This window comes from Anomaloglossus baeobatrachus, chromosome 1, assembly GCF_048569485.1.
Source record: "Anomaloglossus baeobatrachus isolate aAnoBae1 chromosome 1, aAnoBae1.hap1, whole genome shotgun sequence".
In the NCBI taxonomy this organism is placed as follows: Eukaryota; Metazoa; Chordata; class Amphibia; order Anura; family Aromobatidae; genus Anomaloglossus; species Anomaloglossus baeobatrachus.
This window is the reverse complement of record NC_134353.1, coordinates 475,823,581-475,841,367: the sequence shown is the minus strand read 5'-3', so window position 1 is coordinate 475,841,367 and position 17,787 is coordinate 475,823,581. Positions and strand designations below refer to the sequence as shown.

The following is a 17,787-nucleotide window of genomic DNA, read 5'->3' as shown; positions in this document are numbered from 1 at the left end:
CCGGCCCTCACATTCCCGCGGGCCCCCGGGACCATCGCCCCCTGCCCACGGAGGGGTTAACACCAAGCTGCATAACACCGTCCCCGGGAGGCCTAGTCAACGGCAGCAGTGGTGTCCACCATACAATCACCACAACCCGTGGGTGGTGTCACGAACTTTGCTAATTCAACCACCCAAACCCCTGCGTGCACCGCCACTACCCCTTGCAGAGCGACGTGACCCCAGGTCCATGAGAGGCTTGAGCCACCACCCGCAGTACGAGCACGGACCCGAGCGGCTCGGCGGCCGCAGCCGAGGTCGCGGGGTGGTACTTTAGGAAAGTGGAAATCAAGATTCCCAAGCAAAGTGCAAAGCTGTTTCTTAGACCTGTTTCTGAACTTATTCTATTGCTCTAGTTTAAGTTTATGTGGCATTCCCCCGGATGCCAGACGGGGAGTGTCATGCCTTCATAGAAATGCATATAATTATTTTATTATGCCATGTAATAAGATAACATTTAGTAATTGACATTGATACTGTCCAGTGATATCCAACAGCGCCATATGTTGACAATGTTTTCTTACTGCAGTTTGTTTATCTAATGTTTCACTGGTTACTCTGCAATGAAAATTGTCCCACCAAGGCTTATGTAGTTACCCATCAGACCTTGCATGGGCTCTGCCCCTTCTTTTTCTTCAGCAGTCATTTTAGTTAGATGGATACAGACATTCTGCATGCTGATCATCTCTCCAAATCTCTGCTCCTTTTGTTTGCCTCTACATAGCACAGTCGGTGAGTTATGATCCCCTGGCTAGGGCTCATCAAATTATAATGTAGTTGCTCTGTTCTGCAAGTATTATCCTGTCATTATAGCTAATATGTATTCGCCATGTAGTGCATTTAACCTGCATGTCCTGTATCAAATGGAATGATATGTAACTCAGATATGTTTTATGTTGTACTTAGTATTTTCATTTATTTCTTGTAGTTTTACACTGATCTCATTAATAAAAGTGGTAAAAGACCCCCAGCGTCCGAGTCAATGCATTGATGGGAAAGAGTTTAGCTGTCTGTCAACTCGTCTTCCAAAGCACAGATTGAGGGTGCCAGAACAAGGAGTATTATAATGACACTGACATTTTCAAGGCACAATATCGGGATGTGCTGTAGATGGATAAAAAGAGGGAAGTCTGCAGAGACAAGCTGTGGACATGAAAAGTCATCATGGTGACTGGACAAAATGGAGATGAAATGAAAGATAACTACTTCAATCAGTAAAGGCATCACCTATAAGGTAAATGGATGTAATAATAATAATAATTGTAAATGTAAAAAACTGTCTCATCAGTTTTATGTTTCTTGTAAAGTCTGCCATCTGATTTTGGTTGTTAACAACTGCCAGTATCTCCTTACCATTGTGAAGGAAATACTGGGAGTTGTAGGTTCATGCAATACAAATGTATATATGGAGATACACACCCCGGCAGATTTTTTGCTTTCTTGGCCTTTTTTCAGAGAATATGAATGATAACCAGGGGCATAACAATCGCGGTTGCAAGGGTCGCCACTGCGACCGGGCCAGAGGCTTCAAAGGGCCAGTCCTGGACCTCAGCACTTGGTTCAGCTGGATGTGCACCCGAGTACCACATCCAGCTAACATGTGATGCAGCTCTGATCCCCGTCTGGACCCTGTGCTGCAAACTGCGGCGGAACATGGTCACTGCAGCCGGCTCTGGGGATAACACATGTCCCAGCTACTTAACAAATGCATATGCACTTCTTTCCCCGCCCATAATTCCGCCCATAATCCTGCCCACCTCTTTCCAGTGAAGCCGATGCTGAGAGGTGGGTGAGATTATGGGCGGGGAGAGCAGTAATAGCATCACAGTGATCACCCGCCCCTAGCTTTGTGTATCTGCTGGGTGATTGTCTGCTGCTATTAAACAGAGCGATTTCACTGATCTCCTGCCCACCTGGAAGTCAGTGGATCCCCGCTGGGCCCCTGACTCAGACAGCCTCTCCTCCAGTATACAGCACAGACGCTGTATGTTCCATTTAGGTTCCGCCCAGACCCATCCATCAGAAGAGGGGACAAAGCTGATCATTGCCGCTTCCTCAGTATAGCCATCCCCTGCCACAGCAGTAAGCCCCGCCCACTGGGAGTAATCCCCGCCCACAGGCGTGAGGCTGTTGTGGAGTCTCAGGCCTATGCCGTGTGTGCTGCAGCATTATGAGAGACTTCTGAGGAGTTTGTATCCCTCTCTCCTGCAGCCTTCAAGATCCGTTCTCCACCCGCTCCAAAATCAGGGTACTAGCACAATGAGGGGGATAGGACTTTTCCATTATACACGGTCCAGAAAATCCCAAGCATGAACCCTAAGAGCAAGCTCACCCAGTTAGCCATACTGGTTAGCGGGACCCGATTAGTTTTACACTAAAGGAACCAACCAGAAGACTAGGTGCCAAGGCAAAGGTCACAGACTAACAGTCAACACCAATGAGCAAAGGATCCAGGCGTGCTCCCTCTCAGTGGCAGTGGTGTCCAGAACTTTGGTTAACCACAGTTGTCGGTGTCAGCGTTATTGGACTGAGTGAGTACACAAGTGACCCTTACCGTCCCAACGGCACCTCCCCGTCACCATCACCGAGTCCCGGGGCATCCCCCCTACCCATGAAGGGGTTAAACACCTAGCTGCCCACACCATCACCACCGGGAACTCCCAATCGCAGCGGTGGTACTCCATCTTACCACGCACCACGGGTGGCATCACGAACTTTAACCAAACAGCCCCATGTAAATACTCCCCCTTTATTCGAGTGGCCGCACGACCCCGACCCCTGGGTTCGGAGACCCCTCGAGCCACCTTGAATCCAGATCCGAGCAGCCCGGCTGCTGACGCGGGGGCGGCACACTTTCATTGGCCAAAACCCACGAAATTAGACATTATATATCGTGCAGTGGCACTGGCATGATTTATTACGCCACGCGTGGCTGCAGTCTAATATACAGTACAGACCAAAAGTTTGGACACACCTTTGCATTCAAAGACTTTTCTGTATTTTCAGGACGCTGAAAATTGTAGATTCACATTGAAGTCATCAAAACTATGAATTAAAACATGTGGAATGAAATACTTAAAAAAGTGTGAAACAACTGAAAATATGTCTTATATTCTAGGTTTTTCAAAGTAGCCACCTTTTGCTTTCATTACTATGTTGCACACTCTTGGCATTCTCTTGATAAGCTTCAAGAGGTAGTCACCGGAAATGGTTTTCCAACAGTCTTGAAGGAGTTCCCAGAGATGCTTAGCATTTGTTGGCCCTTTTGTCTTCACTCTGCGGTCCAGCTCACCCCAAACCATCTCGATTGGGTTCAGGTCCGGTGACCAGGTCATCTGGTGTAGCACCCAATCACTCTCCTTCTTAGTCAAATAGCCCTTACACAGCCTGGAGATGTGTTTGGGGTCATTGCCCTGTTGAAAAATAAATGATGGTCCAACTAAACGCAAACCGGATGGAATAGCATGCCGCTGCAAGATACTATGGTAGGCATGCTGGTTCTGTATGCCTTCAATTTTGAATAAATCCCCAACAGTGTCACCAGCAAAGCACCCCCACACCATCACACCTCCTCATCCATGCTTCACGGTGGGAACCAGCCATGTAGAGTCCATCCGTTCACCTTTTCTACAAAGACATGGTGGTTGGATCCAAAGATCTCAAATGTGGACTCATCAGACCAAAGCACAAATTTCCACTGGTCTAATGTCCATTCCTTGTGTTCTTTAGCCCAAACAAGTCTCTTCTGCTTGTTGCCTGTCCTTAGCAGTGGATTCCTAGCAGCTATTTTACCATGAAGGCCTGCTGCACAAAGTCTCCTTTTAACAGTTGTTCTAGAGATGAGAAGGTGTGTCCAAACTATTGGTGTGCGCTTTCGGGTTTGCGGTATGTGCATGCGCAGTTCGCACGGCTCTCCTTGCAGTGTTTCCTAGGTATAATCAGGGCTGTATTTTGCCTTCATGCTGCCCTAGGCACTTTAAGTGGTCGCGCCCCTTAGTGACAACGTAAAACTGAGTTTTCGCACACGACATCTGTTTAAGGCAGATCTACTCTGTAAAACACTTTAAAAAGTATCAATGAGAAATGAAGGGCACTAACCCCCCCCCCCCAATGGGGATCACCACAGGCACATCAAAACATAGCATGAGTATAAAATATTCCCACCACACCGTCCCCACTTATATACTGTGACTGTGACACTGTCCCTAATAAACTACACACTGCCCTCCCTTATAAATTATACCCACCACACCTTCCTCAATTATGAAATTTGATCTGCACATTGACCTCACATCACGCTGCACCCTCCTCACAATGTCCCATGCATGCTGCCCCCTCCTCACAATGTCCCATGCATGCTGCCCCCTCCTCACAATGTCCCATGCATGCTTCCCCCTCCTCACAATGTCCCATGCATGCTGCCCCCTCCTCACAATGTCCCATGCATGCTGCCCCCTCCTCACAATGTCCCATGCATGCTGCCCCCTCCTCACAGTGTCTCATGCATGCTGCCCCCTCCTCACAGTGTCCCATGCATGCTGCCCCCTCCTCACAGTGTCCCATGCATGCTGCCCCCTCCTCACAGTGTCCCATGCATGCTGCCCCCTCCTCACAATGTCCCATGCATGCTGCCCCCTCCTCACAGTGTCCCATGCATGCTGCCCCCTCCTCACAATGTCCCATGCATGCTGCCCCCTCCTCACAATGTCCCATGCATGCTGCCCCCTCCTCACAGTGTCCCATGCATGCTGCCCCCTCCTCACAGTGTCCCATGCATGCTGCCCCTCCTCACAGTGTCCCATGCATGCTGCCCCCTCCTCACAGTGCCCCATGCATGCTGCCCCCTCCTCACAGTGTCCCATGCATGCTGCCCCCTCCTCACAATGTCCCATGCATGCTGCCCCCTCCTCACAGTGTCCCATGCATGCTGCCCCCTCCTCACAGTGTCCCATGCATGCTGCCCCCTCCTCACAGTGTCCCATGCATGCTGCCCCCTCCTCACAATGTCCCATGCATGCTGCCCCCTCCTCACAATGTCCCATGCATGCTGCCCCCTCCTCACCATGTCCCATGCATGGTGCTCCCTCCTCACAATGTCCCATGCATGCTGCCCCCTCCTCACAGTGTCCCATGCATGCTGCTCCCTCCTCACAATGTCCCATGCATGCTGCCCCCTCCTCACAATGTCCCATGCATGCTGCTCCCTCCTCACAATGTCCCATGCATGCTGCCCCCTCCTCACAATGTCCCATGCATGCTGCCCCCTCCTCACAATGTCCCATGCATGCTGCCCCCTCCTCACAATGTCCCATGCATGCTGCCCCCTCCTCACAATGTCCCATGCATGCTGCCCCCTCCTCACAGTGTCCCATGCATGCTGCCCCCTCCTCACAATGTCCCATGCATGCTGCCCCCTCCTCACAGTGTCCCATGCATGCTGCCCCCTCCTCACAGTGTCCCATGCATGCTGCCCCCTCCTCACAGTGTCCCATGCATGCTGCCCCCTCCTCACAATGTCCCATGCATGCTGCCCCCTCCTCACAATGTCCCATGCATGCTGCCCCCTCCTCACAATGTCCCATGCATGCTGCTCCCTCCTCACAATGTCCCATGCATGCTGCCCCCTCCTCACAATGTCCCATGCATGCTGCCCCCTCCTCACAGTGTCCCATGCATGCTGCCCCCTGCTCACAATGTCCCATGCATGCTGCCCCCTCCTCACAGTGTCCCATGCATGCTGCCCCCTCCTCACAGTGTCCCGTGCATGCTGCCCCTCTCCATGAGCTCCTAATGCTGCCTTCCTCTTTTCCATAATGACATCTCCATGCTGCCCCACTCATCATACTAAGAACACCACACTAGCGCTTATGCTGAGACCCACACACACACACACACACACACACTACCCCACTCTTGATATTGACTCCCCCTACATTGTTCCACTCCATACTGAGCCCACACATGCTGCCCCTTCTCCATAATGAGCTCCCAATGCTGCCCCCTCTTATTCTGAGTCCTTACACTCCCCCGCCATCGATATTGTCATTGCTCTATCCCTCAACCCTTGTCCTCTGTCTCTAGCATTGGCCCCTCTCTCCCATTCCCCCAGCAGCAGCCTCTCTCCCCCCGCCTCCAGCAGCAGCCTCTCCCCCAGCATCAGCCTCTCTCCCCCCAGCCTCCCCCAGCATCAGCCTCTCTACCCCCAGCCTCCCTCAGCATCAGCCTCCCTGCTCCCAGCTTACCCCAGCATCAGCCTCTCTCCTCCCAGCCTCCCCCAGCATGAGCCTCCTCCAGCATCAGCCTCTCTCCTCCCAGCCTCCCCCAGCATGAGCCTCCTCCAGCATCAGCCTCTCTCCCCCCGCCTCCAGCAGCAGCCTCTCCCCCAGCATCAGCCTCTCTCCCCCCAGCCTCCCCCAGCATCAGCCTCTCTCCCCCCAGCCTCCCTCAGCATCAGCCTCCCTGCTCCCAGCTTACCCCAGCATCAGCCTCTCTCCTCCCAGCCTCCCCCAGCATGAGCCTCCTCCAGCATCAGCCTCTCTCCTCCCAGCCTCCCCCAGCATCAGCCACCCTCCTCCCAGCCTCCCCCAGCATCAGCCTCCCAGCCTCCCCGAGCATCAGCCTCCCAGCCTCCCCCAGCATCAGCCTCCCCCAGCATCAGCCTCTCTCCTCCCAGCCTCCCCCAGCATCAGCCTCCCAGCCTCCCCCAGCATCAGCCTCCCGCCTCCCCCAGCATCAGCCTCTCTCCTCCCAGCCTCCCCCAGCATCAGCCTCCCGCCTCCCCCAGCATCAGCCTCTCTCCTCCCAGCATCAGCCTCTCTCCTCCCAGCCTCCCACAGCATCAGCCTCCCTCCTCCCAGCTTCCCCCAGCATCAGCCTCCCTCCTCCCAGCCTCAGCCTCCCCCAGCATCAGCCTCCCTTCTTCCAGCCTCCCCCAGCATCAGCCTCCCTCAGCATCAGCCTCCCTCAGCATCAGCCTCCCTCAGCCTCAGCCTCCCCCAGCCTCAGCCTTTCTCCTCCCAGCCTCCCCCAGCCTCAGCCTCCCTCCTCCCAGCCTCCCCCAGCCTCAGCCTCCCTCCTCCCAGCCTCCCTCCTCCCAGCCTCCCCAAGCCTCAGCCTCCCTCCTCCCAGCCTCCCCAAGCCTCAGCCTCCCTCCTCCCAACCTCCCCAAGCATCAGCCTCCCTCCTTCCAACCTCCCCAAGCATCAGCCTCCCTCCTCCCAACATCCCCCAGCATCAGCCTCCCTCCTCCCAGCCTCCCCCAGCATCAGCCTCCCTCCTCCCAACCTCCCCCAGCATCAGCCTCCCTCCTCCAAGCCTCCCCCAGCATCAGCCTTCCTCCTCCCAGCCTCCCCCAGCATCAGCCTTCCTCCTCCCAGCCTCCCCCAGCATCAGCCTCCCTCCTCCCTCAGCATCAGCCTCCCTCCTCCAAGCCTCCCTCAGCATCAGCTTCCCTCCTCCAAGCCTCACCCTCCCAGCTTCCCCCAGCATCAGCCTCCCTCCTCCCAGCCTCCCTCAGCATCAGCCTCCCTACTCCAAGCCTCACCTTCCCCCTCCCAGCCTCCCCCAGCATCAGCCTCTCTCCTCCCAGCCTCCCCCAGCATCAGCCTCCCTCAGCATCAGCCTCCCCCTCCCAGCCTCCCCCAGAATCAGCCTCTCTTCTCCCAGCCTCCCCCCCAGCTTCAGCCTCTCTCTCCCCCCAGCCTCAGCCTCTCTCTCCCCCCAGCCTCCCCCCCAGCCTTAGCCTCTCTCTCCCCCCAGCCTCCCCCCCAGCCTCAGCCTCTCTCCCCCCAGCCTCAGCCTCTCTTCCCAGCCTAAGCCTCTCTCTCTTCCCAGCCTCTCTCTCTTCCCAGACTCCCCCCAGCCTCAGCCTCTTTCTCTTCCCAGCCTCTCTCTCTTCCCAGCCTCCCCCAGCCTCAGCCTCTCTCTCTTCCCTGCCTCCCCCCAGCCTCAGCCTCCCCCCAGCCTCAGCCTCTCTCTCTTCCCAGCCTCCCCCCAGCCTCAGCCTCTCTCTCTTCCCAGCCTCCCCCCAGTCTCAGTCTCTCTCTCTTCCCAGCCTCAGCCTCTCTCTCTCTCTTCCCAGCCTCCCCTCAGCCTCTCTCTTCCCAGCCTCTCTCTCTTCCCAGCCTCCCCCAGCCTCTCTCTCTTTCCAGCCTCCCCCCAGCTTCTCTCTCTTCCCAGCCTCCCCCCAGCCTCTCTCTCTTCCCAGCCTCCCCCCAGCCTCTCTCTCTTCCCAGCCTCCCCCCAGCCTCTCTCTCTTCCCAGCCTCCCCCAGCCTCAGCCTCTCTCCCCCCAGCCTCCCCTTGCATGATTACAGTGGACAAAAAGAGGCATCGCAATTCGCAACGATCATCAACTAACCTGTAAGGAGCCCATACATTCTAGGCTCTGCCTCTGCCTTACCTGCTCCGGTGCCCGCCGCCCTGCTCTGGCTGGCTCCTCTTCTGGCTTGCTCCAGCTGCAGACGCGTCCTCCTCCGCGGCGTGTGTCAGCTGCAGCATTGGACGCTGCAGCACGGGCCAGTGAGCTGATTGTTGCGCCCGCGCGCCTCTGACCCCGGAAGTGCAGGCCATGGAACTTCCGGGGTTAGTCAGCTCACTATGCCTGGCGCCCGCCATGTATTTAAATAGACAGCAGAAGTGCGCCTCCCCCCCCGGAACACAGCTGAGTGTAACGGAGGGAGGGACGGGGGGCGGGGATGTAAAAAAAAAAAAATGTATATATTTTTTTTTTTTTTGCTGCCAGAAAGTGCCGCCCCCCGCAACGTGCCGCCCTAGGCACGGGACCACGGGTGCCTAGTGGCAAATACGGCCCTGTGATGACACGTCACAGTTTTCTCCCCGCCCAGGGAACATTAGAGTAGCCATATCTCCTGCTGTCATGCACACCTGCGACCTTTATGGCATGCCAGGTGATGCATACCTGATGAGATTCATCCTTGCATATAAACCCTGCACCTTGTACCTTTTGTCCACGATCTCCCAAGGAAGCAGTGACACGCGAAACACGTGTTGGGACTCCTTCCCCACACCTACCCCTGCACCCTGATAACTACTAGGTAAGCTCTTTTCATGTATATGCTGCACTTTTGTTATATACTACGACATTGGACTTTTCTCCAGTCAGGTCCCTAGGCAGTTAATTAAATAATATGCTTTATTGGAACACTATAGTGAGACCATATGGGAGAATTTTCCTCTGTCTGTGGGGCTATATTTATATTTTTGGCAGCAATATACTTGAGCTTTGAAAAGTTTTAATGACTGGGTAGGTGTGTGGAATTTTTTCACCCTCCTACTTCATAGGTCCTGTGTACTTTTGTATTCTGTCCTTTTCCATTTCCTTGCACCCTATTTTTTGGTACTCAATAAAATGTATTGTTATAAATATTGGTGCTGTTTGAGTCATTGTTGACCTGGAGATGTGAAGATATATGGGCAAATTTAAAGACTTTTTTTCTCTGGTTTCATCATCCACACACTGTCTCTCAATCACGCTCCTGCGCAGGCATACTTTTCTCTGCCTTGCTGAGGGAAGAGCAAAGTACTGTATCGCGCATGCGTTACTTTTACTTCTAGATCATCGGTGCTCTCTGCTCTTTCCCAGCACATGCGCATTACAATACTTTGCTCTGCAAGATGAAGAGGGGATTGGGAAAGGGTTAACATGTCAAATACCATGGTTTTGTTTTAACTTTGGGTAAAGCTAGGCCCCCTATCTCCCCTGGCATGATAGCTACTTAGGACATTACACCACTCAAACTACAAATTTTTATTAGCAGTATGTGTTTCATAACAAAATGTTTATGTAAAGAAAATACATAAAATACCTCACATACAGAGTTCTGTTACTTTGTTAAAGAAGAGGCAAATCAAGCATATTACTAACAATTTGAACAACTGCACTGCGGAGTAAGGCAATAATCAATACTGTGTAAATAATATAAGCTACCGTAATGGCCGTTGTCTGTACTTTATAATGAAGTGTTAATTATCATGTCATCCCATAATACACTTTGGAGGAAGCACAAAATGTTTTTTTTTCCTTTTACAGGGATGTTTCCCCAGTGTCCCTATCAATCTTTTTCTTTTGCAGATTTTGGATACTTTGCCCAAGTTTTTGTAGCTGACGCTGTTGCTGTTGTGACATTAAATCAGCCTGAGACTCCAGTTTGTGCTGCTGCTCTTGGTACTTCCTGCAAGCATTCTGATATGTCAGAAAAAGATTCCTGCAGTGAAGAGGAAAACAGTTATGTATAGACATAGTAAAGAATCAGCTAACAACTAATAATGCTATTAGCTAATTACACCACTAATTAGATATCAGAAGATCTACCTCTCACATATTCTTTATACTAGTTATGAAAATAGTCATTTTAGATAGGAAGAGAACTTGAATACTGGGGCCATCTACTGGATATAGCAATCCTAAAAGTCAATATTATTATTTTTTATTATAGCATCATTTATTCAGCTTTACATGTGGAAAGGGGCATAGGTAGACAAGTACAATAATCACGAACAATACAAGGCACAGACAGGTACAGGAAGAGAGAGGACTGTGCCCGCAAGGGCCCACAGTCTACAAGGCCACATGGGAGGTGCTATGGGGCCAGGGGGGTTCTGGTTGCTTCCAGCACGTTACACAACATAACCTCCCCACAGAAGAATAATGAAGAAATATGGTGGACACCTTTGAACCCCTCACTTGACCCAACCCTTGGTGATCTCATGTGGGCGGGACTCAGAATTACAGAGAACTAAGAAATCTCAGCGGTCCTCATATTTTTGCCTCTGAGTGTCTCAGGCAAGATATATTACTGTCATATTATCTACCATTTAGCCTTGCCACAAGACTTAAAAGCAAAATCAAAAAGTCCATATGCAGACATGTGTTTACCTCTCCTCAGTCATGTAGCAAAGCTCATTAAAGGGTCAATATTTACTTCAATAGGTGGTGCTAGGTCTCGAACAAGAAAGCACATGTGCATAGTTCCCAACCATCCCAGATTCAGCAGAACTGTCCTAATTTCAGTGCTCAGTAGCACTGTCAGTAGCATTCACTGATCTTGTCCCAGCTTCTCCTCTCAGTTCATAAATTAACTCTCTGGTTTTTAGGGAGGAGAACTCATGAACTCCTTATCTGTAGGCAGCAATTCTACCATTGAGCTACTGCCTGCACTGAGAAGGAGGATTTTGTAATCTTGCCATGCAGCAGGGATCCCAGAACCAGAAGCAGATTTTTCAGCTAATACAGATATACATATATCTAAATGTCCTTAGAGATAAAGAAAAAGTAAGATTTTTTTGTTGATCTAAAAATATTATAAAATAACCTGAAATAATTACAAAAATATCAGGTTTTTTTATCCATCCCTGTGACTCAAACAAACAACACACAAAGATTTTATCAGGAGCCCTGGCCTTTGAGCCACAGATTCTGGTGATCTCATAGGGAGGATTTTCTATACTTGAAGCTTCATTGCAGGCTCTGACTCCACAGGCAGATTGCACTGGACATAGAGATGCATTGTAAAAGAGTGCTACATCTTTGTCCAGTATTCTAGAGGGAGAATAAAAGAGATTTCTTTTTCTTCTAATAAAATGAATAAAACGAATGTAAAAAAATAGAATTAATGTAATTTTTAATGCACTTTTTAAATTTTAAATAATAAACATCACAAATCAGTAAATAACATGGACATTTGGTGTCCTTGTAATCACAACAACTCGCACAACAAATCGATCAGATTATTTATGGTAATCAGTAAATGGGGGAAAAACATGGTGTGATTAATTTTTTTCTCTATTAAACTCAGAAAAAAATGTAATAAAAATGTAACAATGAGGCCGAGTTCAAACGTGGCATAAATTTTGTGTTATTTCTGTAGGTGTGAGCACCACACAATGCAATAACAATCTTCTTTGCTTATTGAGTGTTTGCTGCAATTTTTGATGTGTTTTCCCCATATTTGATACATGTTTATTGCAGATCTGGGTTTTTAATGTATATTAATACTACAGAAAAGCTTGCTTTGCTTGCGCTTTTTCAGGTTCCACAAAGATGTCTATAGAGAGAAAAAATGCACCAAAACCACACGGTCAGCACACTTAGCAGGTGGAGATTTCATGCATATCAAAATAAAATCTGGTGCAGACATTTCAGCACCAAATTTACATCTCCTGGCAGAAAGCCGCACCAAAACGGTGTCAAAACCATTTTTGTGCATTTTTTAAGAAAACTTAGTTTAGCTGGTGAAAGACTTACCTTAAGGGTTCGGTTCCACTTGCGTTTTGCATGGACGAGAGCAATCCGATAAAACATCAGATTGCACTCGCACTAGTGCAAAAATATGGGGCAGTGTCCATCTGCGATTGATTTCTCATGCCATAGCAGCATGCGGAATGAATTGCAGCATGCTGCATTTTGCAGCTGGTCTCGGCTCACGCACCCCCATACAAGTCTATGGGAGCGTGTGAAACTTCGCACTGCACTCACATGTAATCCGAGTGTAGTGCAATATACGCAGAGACAGACAGCGGAAGAGATGGGGAGAAGGTGTTCCCTCCCTCTTCTCCACAGCTGTGATACGATCATAAGATCACATCACAGTCACATGACCCTCGGCTGACGCTCGCAGCAGATTGTCATTAGCAGATAGCTTCCAGTGCTTTTGCATCGGAAGCTATATGCAAGTGGAATCATTCCCTTAAAATCAGAATATGTCCAGCAATGCCATGAGCTCAGGACTGGCACCAACGCGTGGAACTACTACACCCTTCAACTGTTCAAAGAAGTCTGCACAGAAGTGGACTTTATGGAAGAACCGCAGGAAAAATCATTGAAACAAGGTGAAGCCGCTAAATGAGGCACAAAAATATATGAACTGGAGTGTAGAAAAATGACAGAAGGTGCTCTGGTCTGATTAGTCAAAATGTTTGTGCCATGAAGGGCTGAAAACTGGTACAATAATAAGTGTCTGCAGGCAACAGTGAAGTATCGTGGAAATCCCTTTCAACTTCGAGGCTGTATTTCAGCAAATGGAGATGGGGATTTGTCAGGACTAAAGGTGTCCTCAAGGCCTCTTTCACATGTCACTGATTCTGGTACGTATGTGCTAGATTTTATATGTACCAGAATCACTGACATACGCAGACCCATTCTAATCAATGGGTCTTGCTCACATATCAGTGATTTTTCACTGACCGTGTCTCCGTACGGCATATGGACGTGTCCGTGATTGCCACACTGAGACATGTCCGTTTTTTCTGTCATCACTGATGTCCCACACTATGGTGTGGTCCGTGAAACATATACCAGAAAAACATGAACATTGAAAATAAAAAGCATTTTCAACTCACCTTCTCCAGCGCTGCTCGTCTCCTGCCTCTGCTTCAGAGGCGGCTGCTAATTCTCATGCATATTAATGTATACAGGAACAGCCGACCCGGAAGTAGCTGCAGTGGAGGCGGAAACACAGCAGAGTTCAGCACCACGGACAGCAGGAGCGGGGACAGGTGAGTTTATCTTCATGTGCAATCATGGATAACGGAGCACGTACCAGGGATTGCACATGGACAACCCACGTGTGCCGTGAATCATAGGACACGGAGGGACACATGCGTTTTTTACACGTCAGTGAAAATCATCTGTGTTTTTCACTGATGTGTGAAACAGGCCGAATACTGAGAAATACAGGCTGATACTCATCTATCATACAATACCATTTGGGAGGTGTCTGATGGGCTCCAAATGTATTCTGCAGCAGAACAATGATCCCAAACATACAGCAATTATCATTAAAGGGAATCTGTTACGTCAGATAACGGTATTAACCTGCTGACACACTTCAGAGCAGCCTGTAAGTTAGAGTGCTGTGGCGTGCTTACAGCTCCCACTCTCAGTACTATGAGCCGAGATTGTAGCTGTGCTCGCATGCCTGTGTTGCTTGTATGACTGAAAGCCGGCGGCTGCCAATTTCCCTTTTTTCCCCCTCTTTTCATCATCTCTTTATTAACACTTTCACGTTCATTAGCCTTTATTCTCATTTTTATCATTTATTATCAGTTGCCCATCCATATACTAACTTCAGTTCTTTCTGCATTATCCATCTTATTTCCATTACTTTTACCTCTTCTTCGTGCTTTTTCTACGATTCTAAGGCTGTGCACTCTACTGCAGGCGTCACACGAGACGATCTATCGTGCGATCGCATGAGCGATTGCACCTGCCCCCGTCGTTTGTGTGTCACGGGCAATTAGTTGCCCGTGGCGCACAAAGTCGTTAACCCCCGTCACACGCACTTACCTGCTGAACGACATCGCTGTGGGCGGCGAACATCCTCTTCCTGAAGGGGAGGGACGTTCGGCGTCACAGCGATGTCACACAGTGGCTGGCCAATAGAAGCGGAGGGGCAGAGATGAGCGGAACGTAAACATCCCGCCCATCTCCTTTCTTCCGCATTGCTGACGGACGCAGGTAAGCTGTGTTCATCGTTCCCGGGGTGTCACACGGAGCGATGTGTGCTGCCTCGGGAACGATGAACAACCAGCGCAGAAAAGAAAAAACGACTTTTTGAAAATGAGCGACGTGTCAACGAGCAACGATAAGGTGAGTATTTTTGCTCGTTCACCGTCGCTCATAGCTGTCACACGCTATGATATATCAAACGATGCCGGATGTGCGTCACTTACGACGTGACCCCGCCGACATATCGCACGATATATCGTACCATGTGACGCCCGCATAAGGCTAGTTTTCATGTGTTTTTGAGTGCAGTTTTGTCACAGAACAGTATGCACATCCTCATACCAGCAAAGTCAATGAGAATCCTGATGTTTTGTGCACGTTGCTTTTTTTCCATTACAGATTTGGTGTGGAAATAAATCTGCATCATGTCAATTCTTTCAGCATTTTTGCAACATTTTTCCATCCCAGAATGCAGTAAAAATGGATTGGAAAAAACGCATGCATAAAAGTACCTAAAACGTAAGTAGAAGAAGAAGTGTTTTTCCTGCAAGAGATGCAGAAATGGTGCAAAAATTTGTGCAACCAAATACTTAATGTGCGCACATAGCCTAGACTCAACTCACAGTTCTATTCTGTGCATCTCTGCCACCTCTCCCTGTCTTTCATTTAGCCTTTTCTATACATAATTTTGGAGAACTTCGGACACTTGTTGCGCAGACACTTATTGCGTCATACACACTGCGTGCGCACAGGATCTCTGTGATGCGCCTGCCTCTCACCTCTTCACTTTTAAGTACCACTTTCCCTTCCTGTCTACCACTGCAGCTGAACCTCATCTACTTTTACTCAAACACTGACATTCCATTATTAAAAGGTACTGTTTCCCTTTGTCCTCATCGCCACTTTGCTGTAACTCTGCAATTTATACAGACTATGCACATTTCTTTCAGTCATATTTTCATTTTATCCTTTCTATACCAGTTTCTTCTATATAAAGTAACTGTGTCTTTTATCTTACCTCCACTTTCCATTGGACTCTGCATTTCAACCATTTCTTACAGCCATTAATCTTTTCCATTCTTATTATTATTTGAAATATACTTGGCAACTTCATGACTTAACACTCTGTGGGAAGATCAATCTTGTGCAAGCATAGATCGGTTCACCAGGGTCTTCTCTGCCGTTATCTTGATAGTATAAAGCTATCAGATTGCTGGTCTTCCTCTTTGACTTGTTCCTTTTATTTTTCCGGCCATGATGTCCTTCTGCAGTGCAGTCTTCATATGATTTGTCCAAAGTAGGCAAGTCAAAGATTGGGGATCCTTGCTTCAAGTGACATGTCCGGTTTGATTTGTTCCAAAATTGATTTGTTTGTTCTTTTTGACATTCGTGGTATTGATAACATCCTTTTCTAGCACCACATTTCTTCTGTCTTGTTTCTTTATCGTCCACATTTTGCATTTCTTTATCGTCCACATATATGACTACAGAAAAGACCAGACTATGTGTTTTCATCACCAGTGAAATGGTCCTCTATTTGAGGACCTTGTCCAGTCACTTCATTGTGGATTTTCCCACAGCTATTATCCTATTGATTTCCGATGTCATTGCTGCATCTTGAGTGATCATTGATCCGAGTAGTGAAGTCCTTTCCAACTTCCAGTTCATCGCCAACCATCTCAAATGCGTCCCGTTCATACCTGGCAGTAGTCAATTTCTTTGTCATCTTTGAATTGAGTAGGAGTCCCATATTTGAACTCTCCATTTTGACACTCCATAACAAGTGCTTCATTCCATCTATGCTTTTTGCTATAAATGTTTTATCGTATGCATATTTAAGATTGTTGATGATTCGTCCAGCAATTTTGATTCCTTCATTTTTTCGGCAAATCTAGCCTTCCTCAAAATATCTTCTGCATATAAATTGAAGAGAAATGGTAACAGGAAGCAGCTTTGTCAGACGCCTCTCTCTACTTTGAACCATGCCATATCATCATTTTCCTTTGAACTGTTGCTTCTTGGTCAATATAAGGATTCTTGATAAGGATGGTCAGATGATTTGGAACCCCCATATACTTTATGGTATTACAAAGTTTCTGGTGATCAACACAGTCAAGGGCTTTGCTATAGTCGATAAAACAAAAATTAATGCTTGTTATCTTCTTTGGCCTATTCCATCATCCATCTAATGTTAGTAATTACATCTCTTGTTCTTCTGCCTTTTCTGAATCCTGCTTGTTCCTCTGGCAGCTCTTTGTCAAAGTAAGGCTGTAGCTATCCTTGTAAGATATTCAGTAGTATTTTGCTAGCATGAGGTATGAGTGTAATAGTCCGATAGTTTCCACAGTCGGTAGCATCTCCCTTATTCCGAACAGGAATACACATGGATCTTCTCCAGTCCTTGGATCATTTAACAATTGTCCTTACCTGTTGAAAAAGTCATGTGATAACTGCTGCTTCAGAAGGCTTTATAAGTGTTCTATTGGAATACTGTCACATCCAGGTGCTTTGTTTTTTGACTGAAACTTTGCAGCAGCAACGACTTTGTCTTTTAAGATGTTAAGTTTGCTATCATTTCCAGTGTCTGATTTTTCCCATATTACCGAGTCATTCTTGTAGAGGTGCTCTGTGTATTCTTTCCATCTTTCCAGGATCTGTTCTGGTTTAGTTAGTTGGCGTCTTTCAACATTCCCACTCGGTTGAAACTTTTATTTCTTTGATCATTTTGTATGCCTTCTTGGTCTTGCCCTTCAGATGTTAGTTTTCTATCTCTGTACATATCTTTTGGTAATAAATAGGGAGGATCGAACACCTCAAATATTCGACTTTGCGAATATTTTCCGAATACCTCGCCTCTATTTCGACTGTTCGATGCGCAATGTAAGTCTATGGGAAGCCCGAATGGTACCGAATAGTTGTTATTCGAGTTTCCCATAGACTTATATTGCACATCGAATATTTGCAAATAGTCGAATAGCGGCGAGGTATTCGGAAAATATTCGCGAAGCCGAATAATCGAAGTATTCGATCATCTCTAGTAATAAAGTTATTTGCTTGAATAGCTCTCTTTAGTCTTTTACTGATGTTGTCTGCGACCTGCTTGCTACCTTTTGCTTTTGCCATTTGTCTTTCTTCGATGATCTTACTGTCTCTTCTGTTAACCATGGCTGTGGGGGTCTCTTCTGCCTCTTTTTATTGTGTTTCTGGGTTCTTCAGCAACAATAGTCTTTATATGTGTCTATAATTCCTCAGGATTTCTTTCATCTGTGTCCAGAGATATAA

General features: G+C 48.2%; 1 protein-coding gene across 2 annotated transcripts in view; it reads right to left on the bottom strand.

Annotated features, from left to right (window-relative positions):
- Positions 1-9,829: 9,829 nt before the first annotated feature.
- Positions 9,830-17,787, bottom strand: part of USHBP1 (USH1 protein network component harmonin binding protein 1) — a 226,944-nt gene continuing 218,986 nt past the window's right edge. For both annotated transcript variants that reach the window (XM_075338208.1, XM_075338214.1), the window contains one exon: positions 9,830-10,264. In XM_075338208.1, the coding sequence (XP_075194323.1) occupies positions 10,084-10,264 (181 nt within the window). In that variant the 3' untranslated portion in view covers positions 9,830-10,083. The remainder of the gene's footprint in view (positions 10,265-17,787) is intronic.